This window comes from Zonotrichia albicollis, chromosome 2 (assembly GCF_047830755.1).
Source record: "Zonotrichia albicollis isolate bZonAlb1 chromosome 2, bZonAlb1.hap1, whole genome shotgun sequence".
Lineage (NCBI taxonomy): Eukaryota > Metazoa > Chordata > Aves > Passeriformes > Passerellidae > Zonotrichia > Zonotrichia albicollis.
In genome coordinates this window covers 41,744,565-41,757,495 of record NC_133820.1, presented here as the reverse complement: position 1 = coordinate 41,757,495, position 12,931 = coordinate 41,744,565, and the positions used below count along the sequence as shown (strand labels likewise).

At 49.6% G+C, this 12,931-nt stretch overlaps 2 protein-coding genes across 15 annotated transcripts in view; one reads left to right on the top strand and one right to left on the bottom strand.

Annotated features, from left to right (window-relative positions):
* LOC113460200 (trypsin) overlaps positions 1 to 3,234 on the top strand; it is a 66,428-nt gene extending 63,194 nt beyond the window's left edge. For 7 of the 14 annotated variants that reach the window (XM_074534918.1, XM_074534924.1, XM_074534923.1 and 4 more), the window contains 2 exons: positions 459 to 595; positions 991 to 1,899. In XM_074534918.1, the coding sequence (XP_074391019.1) occupies positions 459 to 595; positions 991 to 1,140 (287 nt within the window). In that variant the 3' untranslated portion in view covers positions 1,141 to 1,899. Of the gene's footprint in view, positions 1 to 458; positions 596 to 990; positions 1,901 to 3,130 lie in introns of those variants that run through there. The other 7 variants (XM_074534929.1, XM_074534930.1, XM_074534919.1 and 4 more) reach the window with 2 other exon arrangements.
* Positions 3,235 to 8,836: 5,602 nt separating this feature from the next.
* On the bottom strand, positions 8,837 to 12,068 carry LOC141728177 (trypsin-like). The gene is made up of 5 exons (XM_074534932.1): positions 11,924 to 12,068; positions 11,047 to 11,215; positions 10,195 to 10,448; positions 9,451 to 9,587; positions 8,837 to 9,055 (listed from the first exon to the last, which is right to left on the bottom strand). Exons 1-5 carry the CDS (start codon positions 11,961 to 11,963, stop codon positions 8,906 to 8,908), a joined length of 750 nt encoding a protein of 249 aa, XP_074391033.1. The 5' UTR covers positions 11,964 to 12,068; the 3' UTR covers positions 8,837 to 8,905.
* Positions 12,069 to 12,931: the final 863 nt, after the last annotated feature.

Below are 12,931 nucleotides of genomic sequence, written 5' to 3'. Positions count from 1 at the left end.
TTAATGTCAACAGAGTTGTCAGTTCTCTGAGAGTAAGGGTGAAATCTGGGACTGTGGAACTTGAATTCCTACCAGAGATCCCTGTTCTCTCACACCCATGGTCAGAGATGTGCATGGCCAGTGGTGTGTATTCCATTGAACCTGCACCAGAGGAGAGGATGGTTTTCCTGAGGCTCAGGTTTCTTCCAGTGCATGTATCACAAGAGTGGCCCCACCTTTGCCAACTGATGAACTTCCAGGTAGCAGAAAAGTTAAGGTGGCTGCAGTGTAGAATGGTGGGCCCATGGGTAGAATTTGTTCCATCTCTACAGAAGGGACCCATGCTGTGCTTACTGTGGACAGGAAGCAGGATGGCTGCTAGAACAGGGTGTCCAGCATTTGCTTTTCTGCTAAGATCTTCCCTGAGCTCTGAAAAGGACTCAGCAATGCCGCAATCATCTCTCCCTATTTCTTTGCAGCTAACTACCCAGACGAGCTGCAGTGCCTGAAGGCTCCCGTCCTCACCGATGAGCAGTGCTCTGATGCCTACCCTGGGCAAATCACCAAGAATATGATTTGTGTCGGATACCTGGAGGGAGGAAAAGACTCCTGCCAGGTAACTCATCTGCCTCTCCTCACCCAGTCATTTCTCTCCCACCTTTTCCTAGCTGAAGAGGCCTCCACATTACAGAGTCAGCTGTACTCACTGCACTGGTAAATCTGAGTTTTTCAATGACAGCAGAGGCTCCAGGCACACATATCCTGAAGGTTTGCCAAGTACCGCATCCAGCAAAAGCAGGCAGCTGACTCATCCTTAGCTGTGGTGCCCTTGGAGCTCAAGTCAGGCACGGTAGCATCATGTGGAGAGTGTGAATCAGGAACAGCCCTGGTAGAACTTTGTGCAGAGTACGCCCGGCAGGGCTTCCTCCAGGGTCAGTGGTCTCAGGGATCTCTGGCTCATTGCTCAGGCTGATGCCATTTGCTGAATATCCATACCCTTTGTGTGCACAGGGAGATTCCGGCGGTCCCGTGGTCTGCAATGGAGAGCTCCAGGGCATTGTCTCCTGGGGTTATGGATGTGCCCAGCGGGGCCTTCCCGGAGTTTACACCAAGGTTTGCAACTACGTCTCCTGGATCCAGTCCACCATTGCCTCCAACTGAGATGCTTGTTTGGCGTGACCTTTATTTTCTCCTCATCATTTCTGTTCTTTTGGGTCTGGACAAGCAACAATTATGAGAAATCAATAAAAACTTTCAGGCACCCCTACTTTGTGCATGGTTTCTCTGGGAACTTTCATAGCCTGTGATACAGAATCACAGAATCACAGAATTTTTAGGTTGGAAGAGACTTTTAAGATCATCGAGTCGCACCCATGTTCTAATACTTCAATTAGATCATGGCACCAAGTGCCACATCCAGTCTTCCCTTAAACACATCGAGGGATGGTGACTCCACCACCCCCCTGGGTAGATGATTCCAGTATTTGACCACTCTTTCTGTGAAAAACTTCCTCCCTAATTCTAGCCTGTATCTCCCTTGGCACAGCTTGAGACTGTGTCCTCTTGTTATGTCTGTTGTTGTCCGGAGAGAGACCGACCCCCAGCTCACCACAGCCACCCTTCAGGAAGTTGAAGAGAGTGATAAGGTCACCCCTGAGTCTCCTTTTCTCCAGGCTGAACAACCCCAGCTCCCTCAGTTGTTCTTCATACAGCTTGTGCTCCAAGCCCCTCACCAGCCTCAGTGCTCTCCTTTGGACATGCTCAAGCACCTCAACATCCCTCCTAAAGTGAGGAGCCCAGAACTGGACGCAATACTCCAGGTGTGGCATCACCAGTGCCGAGAACAGGGGAAGAATACAGAGCAGATAGATAGCGTATGCCACACAGAAGGAAGTATTTAATATTTTCAGTGCCTGTAGAACTGGAAGCATATAGGAAAACTTTACAGACTTGCTTTGAAAAGACTTTCAGTCAGTTATTTTCAGTTGTTTCTGAAAACTTCTATTTATGACAGTTACACAACATTTCTCACTTTGAAAAGTCCATTTCAGGCTTCTGCCTGTCCCTTGTGTAGCTCTCCAGTCCAGTGTAGAGGATGCTGCTTGCTTCTAGACACAAGGGGTGCCCTGAATTGCCTACGCTTCATTACCCCCAGTGCAAACGACAGTGCAGGGTCTCAGAGGAATCTGATCCTCACCTAAATGCTCATAATGTGTCAAGGACAGAAGCTGGGAATTCCTTGCTGGAGTGTGAAACACAGGCTGAGTCAGGGGAGCTGCAGCTCATGCCATAGCAGTGGGGACATGGAGATGCTGTCTTGTGCTCAGAGTCTTGTGGTTAAAGCCCAGTCAGCTGCTGGGTGTTACAGGCACTCCCTCACTACCCCCTTGCCCTGGTGGGATGGGAAAAAGGGTAGAACTGACAGGTTGAGATCCCCATCCTTCCCTCCACACCCACCCATGCCAGCCTGTCCATTCCACCTGCTGCATCTCTGCGGGGTTCCTGCTTTCCTGCAGAAACAGAGTTTGTGCTGACACACAGTCTGTGTCATTGCCCAGGGTTCCCAGCCAGCCAATGCCTCCTGTCATTTCTTGGCCAGCCCCACCCCGAGATGTCTCACCCTCACTCACTGCTCCCTCTGCACAAACCTTTGGGCAGCTCCAAGAGGCAGCTTGCTGACAGGCAGGGGCCCTCCCGCCATGGTTCCCTGCTGTTTCTTGGTGGCCATGCTGGCCCCTCTGGGTAAGTGAACTCAACCCAGCCCTGAGCACCTCTACTCATCCTGCTGCTGCTCTCCCAGCTGTGCAACCACTTCCTGGCACTGTTTCATCCTGCAGAGCTTTCTGCATGGAGGATCAGCAGGGAATGTGGGGGCAATGGGAATGCCTGAATCTTCTGCAATAGCCATCTATTTGTCATTCTTTGTGCAGCCCGTAGATGGTCCCTGGGTTTGCACTTAACCAGCCCAGGAATGCACCTTGCCTATTGAGGAGAGATTGGAAATTCACCTACTGATCTGAAGAGCCGTCCCACGTCTTGAACTGCTCCCTTGGCAGCGATATTTTTTCTCAATCTTTCCATACCAACTCACAGTGCCTAGTACAATTTTTTCCTCTTCCTCACTGCTTCTACTTTTCCTTTCCAGTGTTAGCCCTGGAACAGTCTCCAGACATGGTGATCAAAGAAGGCGAATCCATGAATCTGGAATGTTCCAACAAGAAATCCACCAACACAGCTATTTACTGGTTCATGCTGCCTTCAGAGAAGAATTCCAGTCTGACCCAGTTGGTTTATGCAGTTGAAGGTGCCAATGCAGTGGTGGAAAAGGGTTTTGAAAGCCATTTCAAGAGCAGCAAGATCAAAGGAGACAGTATCACCCTCTCAATAGAACATGCCTTTCTCAATGACTCTGGCACATACTACTGTGCTGAGAGTGAACACAGTGGTGAGACTGCTGAGAGAGCTGAGCTCAAACCTGTCCCTGCACAAACAGGACCTGCTTTCCACTTGTGGCTGCTTCACGAGGCAGGGTGATCACTTCTCACTCCTTAGCTGCTCTGCTTCCTGGCCTTGCCTTCCTTCTCTTCTCAGATGCTGACAGTTTGTTTGTCCATCATTGTCTCCTTGCCACTCCAGGCCTCTCTCTTGGCATTTAATGCTCATTTGCACTACACTTGCTTCTGTCAGCCCTTCTTCTTCTCTGTATCTTGCTTCCCTTCATTCACCTTCTTCTTTCTGTCTTCAATCTGCACTCCACTTAACTCCAGTCAACTGGACTTACTCTTAGTTAACTCCAGTCAACCCTGCTCGCTGTTCTCGCTGTGAAAAGGAAGGAGTGCTTGTGTGGGAAGTTCTTGCTGCACCTGTGCATAAAGGCAAGTCCTGGCAGGTGTGGCAGTAGCCAGCACTGTGTGGCAGCTGCCCACACGCTCCTCTGTTGCAGCGCCTTTTCTGTGGTTGTTCTGTGGCCAAGGAATAGGAACAGCAGAGTACAAACCTGTGCTTGCTCTGGTAAAGTGTTCAGTGTCTCCCCAACTCCTCCATGTAGAGTGGTGTCTGGGGCAGGATCCACCTGCCTTCCAGCCCTTGATCCACATACAGTTTATCTTCAGGAAACATAGGATGAATATTTACAGGTTACATTAGCAATCTGAGCAGATAACAGAAATTTCCCAAAGGCAACACTGTTCTATAGACCAGTAACTCAGGTGATGGTTGAGAGTGTCCTTGTCAAGTTCCCTGATAACAGCAACTTAGGAGGAGTTTCTGATACCTGAGACGGCCGTGTAGCCCTTCAGATGGGCCTTGACAGATTAGAGGGATGGGCAGAGAGGAACATTCTCAAATTCAGCAAAGGCAAATTCAGGGTTCTGCCCCTGGAGAGGAATTGCTCTTTGCAGCAGCACAGGGAAGGACTAAGCATCTGGGAAGCACCTCTTCAGAGAAGGACCTGGGGCTCCTGCTGGACAAGAATCTCTCCATGATCCAGCAATTTGTCCTGGCGGCCTTGAAGCCATTAGTGTCCTGGGATGCATTAGGAAGAACGTTGCCGGCAGTGGGAGGGAATTGAAGCTCCACTTATCATCTTCCCATTCTGGGTTCCTTGATGCAAAAGAGACATGGAGCTCCTGGAGAATGTCCAGGACAGGAGATGAAAGGTGATTAGTAGAGTGGAGCACCTCTTTAGGGAACAAAGGCTGAGGGAGCTGGGCCTGTTCTGTCCTGAGAAGAAACAACTAAGTGGCCACCTCATCAATTTCTACAAGTATTTATAGGAAGGGCTCCTAGAGGTGGATCCAGGTTCTTCACTACGATGCCAAGCACTAGGACAAGAGGCAGAAAATGATGAACAGGAAGTTCCAATTGAATCTGTGTTAAGAGCATTGCACTGGAGAAGACTGCAAAGAAGCATAAAGACCAAAGAGGTTGTGGACCCTCACTCTCTCTGGAGATATTCCAGAAGCATGTAGAGACAGTTGTGTGCCCTCTGCTCTGGGATGACTCTGCTGGAGCAGGGAGGTTGGAGCAGGGACCCAGAGATCCCTTCTTGGCTGGCCCATCCCATGATTCTGTCCTGCATGACACACACCCGTGCACAGCACAGGCCTGCTCAGGGCACTCCAGGTGGTTCCCACCCTGCACATTCCCATGCTAACATCCAAGCCTCCCAGAGCCTAAACACAGGGCCCCACACAGCAGCCATGCCTGTTCAACATCACTGACTCCTCAAATCCTGTGTCTTCTGCAAGGCTCCCCATGCACTGCCCTGCCCTCTGCTCACCCCAGGGAACTGGAGACCCCTGGCATGGACACATCAGGCACAGCCTCCTCTCTGCTGGAGCGCTGCTGCTGCTGCTGCTGCTGGTGATGGCAGGATTTGGGGTTCCTACAATCAGCCCAATCTCTTTGCTTCTTTCTACAACTTCTGTAGAGGAATCTGGGGTCTTTGCTGAATCTTCTCCTGGCAGCCTGGGGAAATGAATGCAATGGGACACACTCAGAGCTGCAGCAGAGGATTTGGGAGGAGCTGCAGGCATTGCTGCTCTCCTCTGCTGACAGGACACAGGGGAACATCTTCACTGCAAAGCCCTTCAGAGCCCTGGGCACTGGGATCACTCCATGTCCTGTATGGGCCAGCCTCACCCTGCTGTGCACACAGCCCAGCACGGATGGGCAGAGGCTGTGCCAGAGCTCTGTGCCCAAACTCAGGGCACACAAACTACGAGTGTCCCTTCCTGCCTACAGGGATTGTCCACTGCCTTGGGCAGGTGAGCAAGGCTGGGTGGACAGAGAGAGCAGAGGACATGGTTTTCTCCAGCTTTGTCCATTTGTGTCCGAGTGCTCTGTTGCAGACTGCTGCGATAAAGAGACAAGGATTGTATCTGTTCTTCTCTGGCACAGAGAAGGTCAGGGTGTATCAGCACATCCTGTGGGGCACACCCTTCTCCTCAGAAATCTCTCTGAGATGAAGTGTGTCTCAAAGGATAATCCCAGTGCAGAAGCAAAGGGAGCCTGTTCTCTCCTTGAGATCCCTCTCTGGAGTTAGAGAAGAACAGCTACCGAACTATTCTCTGCCAGGCTCCAAGAGACACCAGCTCTGCAGGTCAGCAGCTTCTCCCGTACCTGGACAACACATCAGGCCTGACTGGGAGAAGCAGAGATTCCACTTTGCAACTTGCAGGGCTGGGAATCTGTGAGTGTGAGGGAGGCTCGGGAGGAGACAAACAGTGGGACACAGACATACAAACATGCATTCCTGAGATCTCCTTGTCTTCCCCTCAATTTCTGCCACTTTGTGCATTCCTGCGCACACACTCAGGCTGCCCCACAGCCCCATCCTGCTCCGTGGTAGCTCTGAACTTGGCACCTACTGCAGTCCCCCCTACTCTTGCCCAGCCACGCTCGCACACAGCAGGAAGCCAGAGGAGCAGAGCACAAGCAGCTCATGACTGCCTGCAGGTGTCATTGCCCACCGTTCCTGGGCAGCCAAGAGCCTTGGTGACATTTCAGACTGCCGCTGCCTCCCCTGCCCACCCACACAGAGACGCATCTCTTGCTCTGCACCTCTCCTCTCTGCACACCTCTGTGTCTGTGCTGGCACCAGGGGCAGGTGCCTGGAAGGAGGGGGCCTTTCTCCATGGATTTCCACCGGTTCCTTGTGGCCATGCTGCTCCCTGTGGGTAAGTGGGCATTCCCTTGGTCCTGATCAGCTGCACTGGAGCTGCTGCTGCATCCTCAGCTCTGCTCCCAGTTGCTGGCCCTGCCCCTTCCCAAGGATTCCAGGGCAGGGGTGGGCAATGAACCGGGTGAGCTTTTCCACCAGCTCTTGCATCAGGAAACTCTGCAAGATCCAATGTGGTTTTTTTCCTGCCCCATTTTAATAATTCTCTAGAGAGCACTAAAGTCTTTATTTCTCAAAACAGATTTACTGTTGCATTTGAAGTTTGTTTGTGGCTTTTGAAACCTATGTGTTCTTTTCAGAGAAGGTGGGCACTGGCCCATATCTTTCTGATACCCTGGTGCCATTCCATCCCATGCCATACTTCAAGGATGTGTATTTTTATCCTCTTCAATGCATTTCCCTACCTCCCCATCTTTCATCTCCTGTCTCTCCAGGCTGGGCCCTTCAGCAATCACCAGATATAGTTGTCCGGGTCAGAGACACCGTCACTCTGGAATGTTCTGCACCAGGGAAAGATTTCCTACGCATATACTGGTACAAGTTACCCATGGAGAAGGATGCCAGAATGCATCTGGTTGTGTACTCAGTGGAAGGTGGCAAAGCAGATATTGAGAAGGAATTCCAAAATCGCTTCCAGAGCAGTGGGACTAGGAACAACCATTTAGCTGTGCAGATACAGCATGCCCTACTCAATGACACAGGCACATATTTCTGTGCTGAACAAGATCCACAGTGAGTCAAAGGCTGGTGCAGCACAGCACAAACATTTCCAGGCAAACAGGGATCTGCCACCAGCACACACTGAGCCCTCTGCTTGAGAGAGTCCCGTTTTCTTAGTTGGCCTCCAGGTGTTCAGAAAAGACACTGTGTGTCTGTTGGCCATCTGTCTGTATTTACCATGGTCTATATCTGCTTTTCTGCTCTTTCCCATCTCTGAATCACCTTCTGACTCTGTTTTCTTCTTGTCTTCACTACCTCCACTCATTTCTTTGCCATTCTCAGACTGCTTCTCTCTTTTTTCCTTCTGCATCTCTCTGGGTCCCTGTCCTTTCTTTTCTGTTCAGTTACACCTATTCTTTTCCTATTTCCTATTCCATTCCTCATCCATGTCTCCTTTAAATCTGTCTGGTATGTCAACTGATGGTTTGACAACCAGGATGTGGAATAGTTCATACAGCCCATTCCTTTTCCAGAATCTCAAAATACATGGCCCTCTAATCATTGGCCCTACTGGTCTGAAAGGGAAGGGCACACAGCTGTGCAGTTGGGACCCCATGTTACATCACTAGCCCGTGGCCTGAGCACTGCAATGTAATCCAATCTTCCCAGTATCCCAGGACTGTAGGCAAAGAGTCCCAGGCAGCGGCAGATACTCATGGCTACAACACTCCCTGAGCTTTCCTTCCTGCCCTCCTGCTACTTTCATTTCCTGTCTTCCTTTTACTGTTCATTCTTAAATGGACTTTTGCCTTTTTATCTTCCTTCCTTCTCTCCTGCTCTTTTCATTACCTTCCTCCCGTTATGGCTCATGTTCCTGCTTCCCTCCCAGCTCTAAATCCTGTCTTCCTGCAGCTTTTCTGCCTTCCTTCCTCACTTCCCTCCTTCCTCTCTCCTGACCTTTTCATCTTGAGATTTGGGACACCACAGCCTGGTTCTGGGACTCTGCAAGCACAAAACATGACGTCCCAATCAGCCTCCTGGCAAGGACCAACTGTTCAACATGGCAGATCCAAATACTCTACTGCAATGAGCTGCCCTCTCCTGGTCTCCTGACCCTCAACATCCTCATTCCTCTTCCATTCCTCAGGCGGTGATATAAGCAGGCCCAAAGAAATGATGCCATGCTGGAGCTGGTAGTGTTCCAAGAGAAAGAGGATGAATTTCAGAATCACTTCAAGAACTGTTGAAATATTGGCTAATAATTTTCCTGCTCAAAAAGAACAGACATGATGTTCTGCTTCAGAAACAAGAGCATGTAACTGACTGAAAGAATCCTGATGATGAGTCTGCAAGGTGCTCCAAGACCCTGTCAATTGACAGGCACTACAAATAATAAGTATTTTCTCCTGACTGGTGTTCACTGCCACTGCGCTCCATATAAAAGCCTTTGGAAGTTTCCAGCAAAAGCATGCACAAAGTAGGGGTGCCTGAAAGTTTTTATTGATTTCTCATAATTGTTGCTTGTCCAGACCCAAAAGAACAAAAATGATGAGGGGAAAATACAGGTCACACCAAACAAGCATCTCAGTTGGAGGCAATGGTGGACTGGATCCAGGAGACGTAGTTGCAAACCTTGGTGTAAACTCCGGGAAGGCCCCGCTGGGCACATCCATAACCCCAGGAGACAATGCCCTGGAGCTCTCCATTGCAGACCACGGGACCGCCGGAATCTCCCTGTGCACACAAAGGGTATGGATATTCAGCAAATGGCATCAGCCTGAGCAATGAGCCAGAGATCCCTGAGACCACTGACCCTGGAGGAAGCCCTGCCGGGCGTACTCTGCACAAAGTTCTACCAGGGCTGTTCCTGATTCACACTCTCCACATGATGCTACCGTGCCTGACTTGAGCTCCAAGGGCACCACAGCTAAGGATGAGTCAGCTGCCTGCTTTTGCTGGATGCGGTACTTGGCAAACCTTCAGGATATGTGTGCCTGGAGCCTCTGCTGTCATTGAAAAACTCAGATTTACCAGTGCAGTGAGTACAGCTGACTCTGTAATGTGGAGGCCTCTTCAGCTAGGAAAAGGTGGGAGAGAAATGACTGGGTGAGGAGAGGCAGATGAGTTACCTGGCAGGAGTCTTTTCCTCCCTCCAGGTATCCGACACAAATCATATTCTTGGTGATTTGCCCAGGGTAGGCATCAGAGCACTGCTCATCGGTGAGGACGGGAGCCTTCAGGCACTGCAGCTCGTCTGGGTAGTTAGCTGCAAAGAAATAGGGAGAGATGATTGCGGCATTGCTGAGTCCTTTTCAGAGCTCAGGGAAGATCTTAGCAGAAAAGCAAATGCTGGACACCTTGTTCTAGCAGCCATCCTGCTTCCTGTCCACAGTAAGCACAGCATGGGTCCCTTCTGTAGAGATGGAACAAATTCTACCCATGGGCCCACCATTCTACACTGCAGCCACCTTAACTTTTCTGCTACCTGGAAGTTCATCAGTTGGCAAAGGTGGGGCCACTCTTGTGATACATGCACTGGAAGAAACCTGAGCCTCAGGAAAACCATCCTCTCCTCTGGTGCAGGTTCAATGGAATACACACCACTGGCCATGCACATCTCTGACCATGGGTGTGAGAGAACAGGGATCTCTGGTAGGAATTCAAGTTCCACAGTCCCAGATTTCACCCTTACTCTCAGAGAACTGACAACTCTGTTGACATTAACTGTGCAGTCCCTACACTGACGCATCACTCCAAAAAGCTGTCCCACAGCACTTCCCTGTGTTTTAGCCTGTCCTGTTGGGGGTTAATGGCCAGGTCCTAGAGACTGTCCTGGGCCCCCAGGGGTCTGTAGGCTCCCCCAGAGTACTCACAGCCACTGCTGAGAGTGTTGCCCCAGCCGGAGATCAGGCAGGTGGTGCCGGCGGCCACGCAGCTGGTAGGCAGAGGAATGGTCTGGATAGCTTTGCTGAGCGTGGCTGGGGTGGCCAGCTTGATGAGCATGATGTCGTTGTCCAGGGTGTAGGAGCTGTAGCCAGAGTGCCGGATGACTTTAGCGGAGTTGATAAACTGCTGTGTGGATTCAGTGAGCCCCAGGTTGTGTTTCCCGAGCTGCACTTGGATGCGACTGGAAAACAGAAGGCACAGCGTGTCCTTTACTGCTAGGGGCACGTTGAGAGAAACCTCCCTGTCACTGAGTGCACTCGCTCCAACACCACTCCCACAGAAGCCTTCTGGGGCAGAGGATCTTTCTTGTCCTGCAGGGAGCCCTGGGAATCCACACTGTGATCTTAACTGACTCCATGTTGGTGAATTTCTGCAGGTCTCTAAATACATGGCAGCAGTTGAATACAGAGCAGCACTAGATCCAGATATTCTGGGAAAATGTAAATGGCTCCAGCCAGACCTTGATCCTCTTCCTGTTCTCCAGGAAGAATGCTTTTAGCAAGATTCATGTAATTGATAGGAAATCAAAGCCCAGACCTCTCTGCTTGATTATCTCATTGTTATATCAGAAAATTCTCTGCATTCACAGGAACGTTTGCAGAAGGGGAAAACCCCTCAGGATGCCTCGGCCTGGCTTCCTGAATGATCCACCCATCCCTTGGCTGTCTCTGGTGAGAATGGAGGCACTTGCATATTTCTATCTCATAGCTCAGAATGCCTGCTAGAAGTGAACTGGAAGACAGAAGTAGGTTCTAGAAGGATGTAATTTTTTCACTCACGATTTGTAGCAGTGAGCAGCTGACACGACCCACTGGCTGCTGATGAGGGAACCTCCACAGAAGTGATATCCAGAATTCAGGGACACCTGATAGGGCACAGAGTTCTCTGCGCAGGTGTAGCCTCCCACAATCTTGTCATCATCGTCTTCAGCAAAGGTGGGGAAGGCAACTGGGGGACAAGAAGTGCCATGTGTCAACAGCTGGCCGAAGGTAATGTGGCCTGTCATCTGCCCTGTGACTGCCTGTCTGAAGCCCCTCACTTGCAGGCTCCCCTTCTATGGACACTCAGGGCAGCGCTGGTGGGCAGGTCTAAGGCACATGCATTTGCTTGTGCAAACAAAGAAGGGGATCAGACTTACACGGGTGCCTCACGTATCTGCAAGTAAAGCCCTGCTGGCTACTCCCTGAGGGAGCATAGGGACACAGAAATGTTCTGGTTGGATCAGATCACGGGTGTGTCTTTCCCTGAATCCCATCTACTGAGACAATCAAGGGTTGACTGAGGGAAAAAGTAAACACTACTGTGCAGTGACATCTTCTTGGAGCACCCACCGAGGGTCCAAAATTTTGCAGTTGCTTTCGGACTTCTCGGTCCAGAGCTATTCCCTGTGCACTCCTAAGTCCCGAAGGAGGAGGCAGCCTTTTTCTGAAGCTGTGGGCACATCTCCATAGCTGGGTCAGGAACCCCTATGAAGGTGTTCATTCTCCAGCTTGTGGCACAAGGCATTATGAGCAGACAGAAGATGGAAGCTGCAGGGCTCTGACTTGTGCAAGTCAAAACTGACTTGGCTTCCCCACAACAGGCTACCTTGCAGTTTTCATTTAGAAAATCAGCTTCCTATTAAATGGCAGAAATAGAAATAAAAGATATACTCACCAGCCACCCCAATAAAGGCGAGAAGCAGCAGGCACTTCATGATCTCGATTCGACCTCAAACCCAGACTGGCTGACTGGACGTGGGAGCTGCTAGAAATACGTTTTTGGTCATGGTCTTATCTCTAGTCCAAGGTTTTCTCCAGACAAAAAGTACACAGTGGAAAATTCAAAGATCCAAATGTGGAAATTAACAGGCATTGGTAGAATGCATAAATGTCATATACGTTAATCATAAACCTCTGCTAAGATAGAGAGCTATTCTAATTTTCCTGTAAGGTAGCCTTCAATCCAAAAATACCTTTCGGCTTTGGAAGACGTGTAGTTGTTTGTCTGTCTCATTCTTATACACAGCACCTGTACAACAGGAATAACAACTCTCAAACCTCTTTCAAATTCCACTGTGCTGATGGTATCTTTCTTAAAAATGCATGGTTTTACGCAAAGTTGCACAGTTTAGATAGTAGACACAATGATACATTGCATTTATTTGGGAGAAAAAAGCAAAAAACTCCGGCAAACCCAGTGGTTAACTTTGTTAAATTTATTTTAGCACATTCCTTTTCTTGAATAATGTCTGTTTGTATCATATGCAATACAGTGTTTTCCTAAATCAAATTCCTCCATTGTAATTTCAAAAGGGAGGATAGAAAAACGATCCTGTGCCCCTCCTCGTTTCCCAAGTCAAATAGGTCAAATGTGGGAATGCTCAGCATCTCCCTTTTCTAATTTCTCTCTCCTAACCTGTAATAAAATGTCTGCCTATGTACTGAACCATGCTTTTCTTCATCTTTGGAATGTTCTACAGACTCATTTTTGCCACATAAGAATTTCAGTACAATTCTGATGTTTATGAGCGTGATGTAGATGTACAATAATGCTGCAAACACAAATAGTGAGATCTTCTGAAATCCCTCTCTGCAGGAGTGGGGATTTCTGTCATGATGCAAAGCTTTCTAAAGCTTAATGCTTTGCTGAATAATCATGTTCATTCTCCAAGCAGCTGCCAAC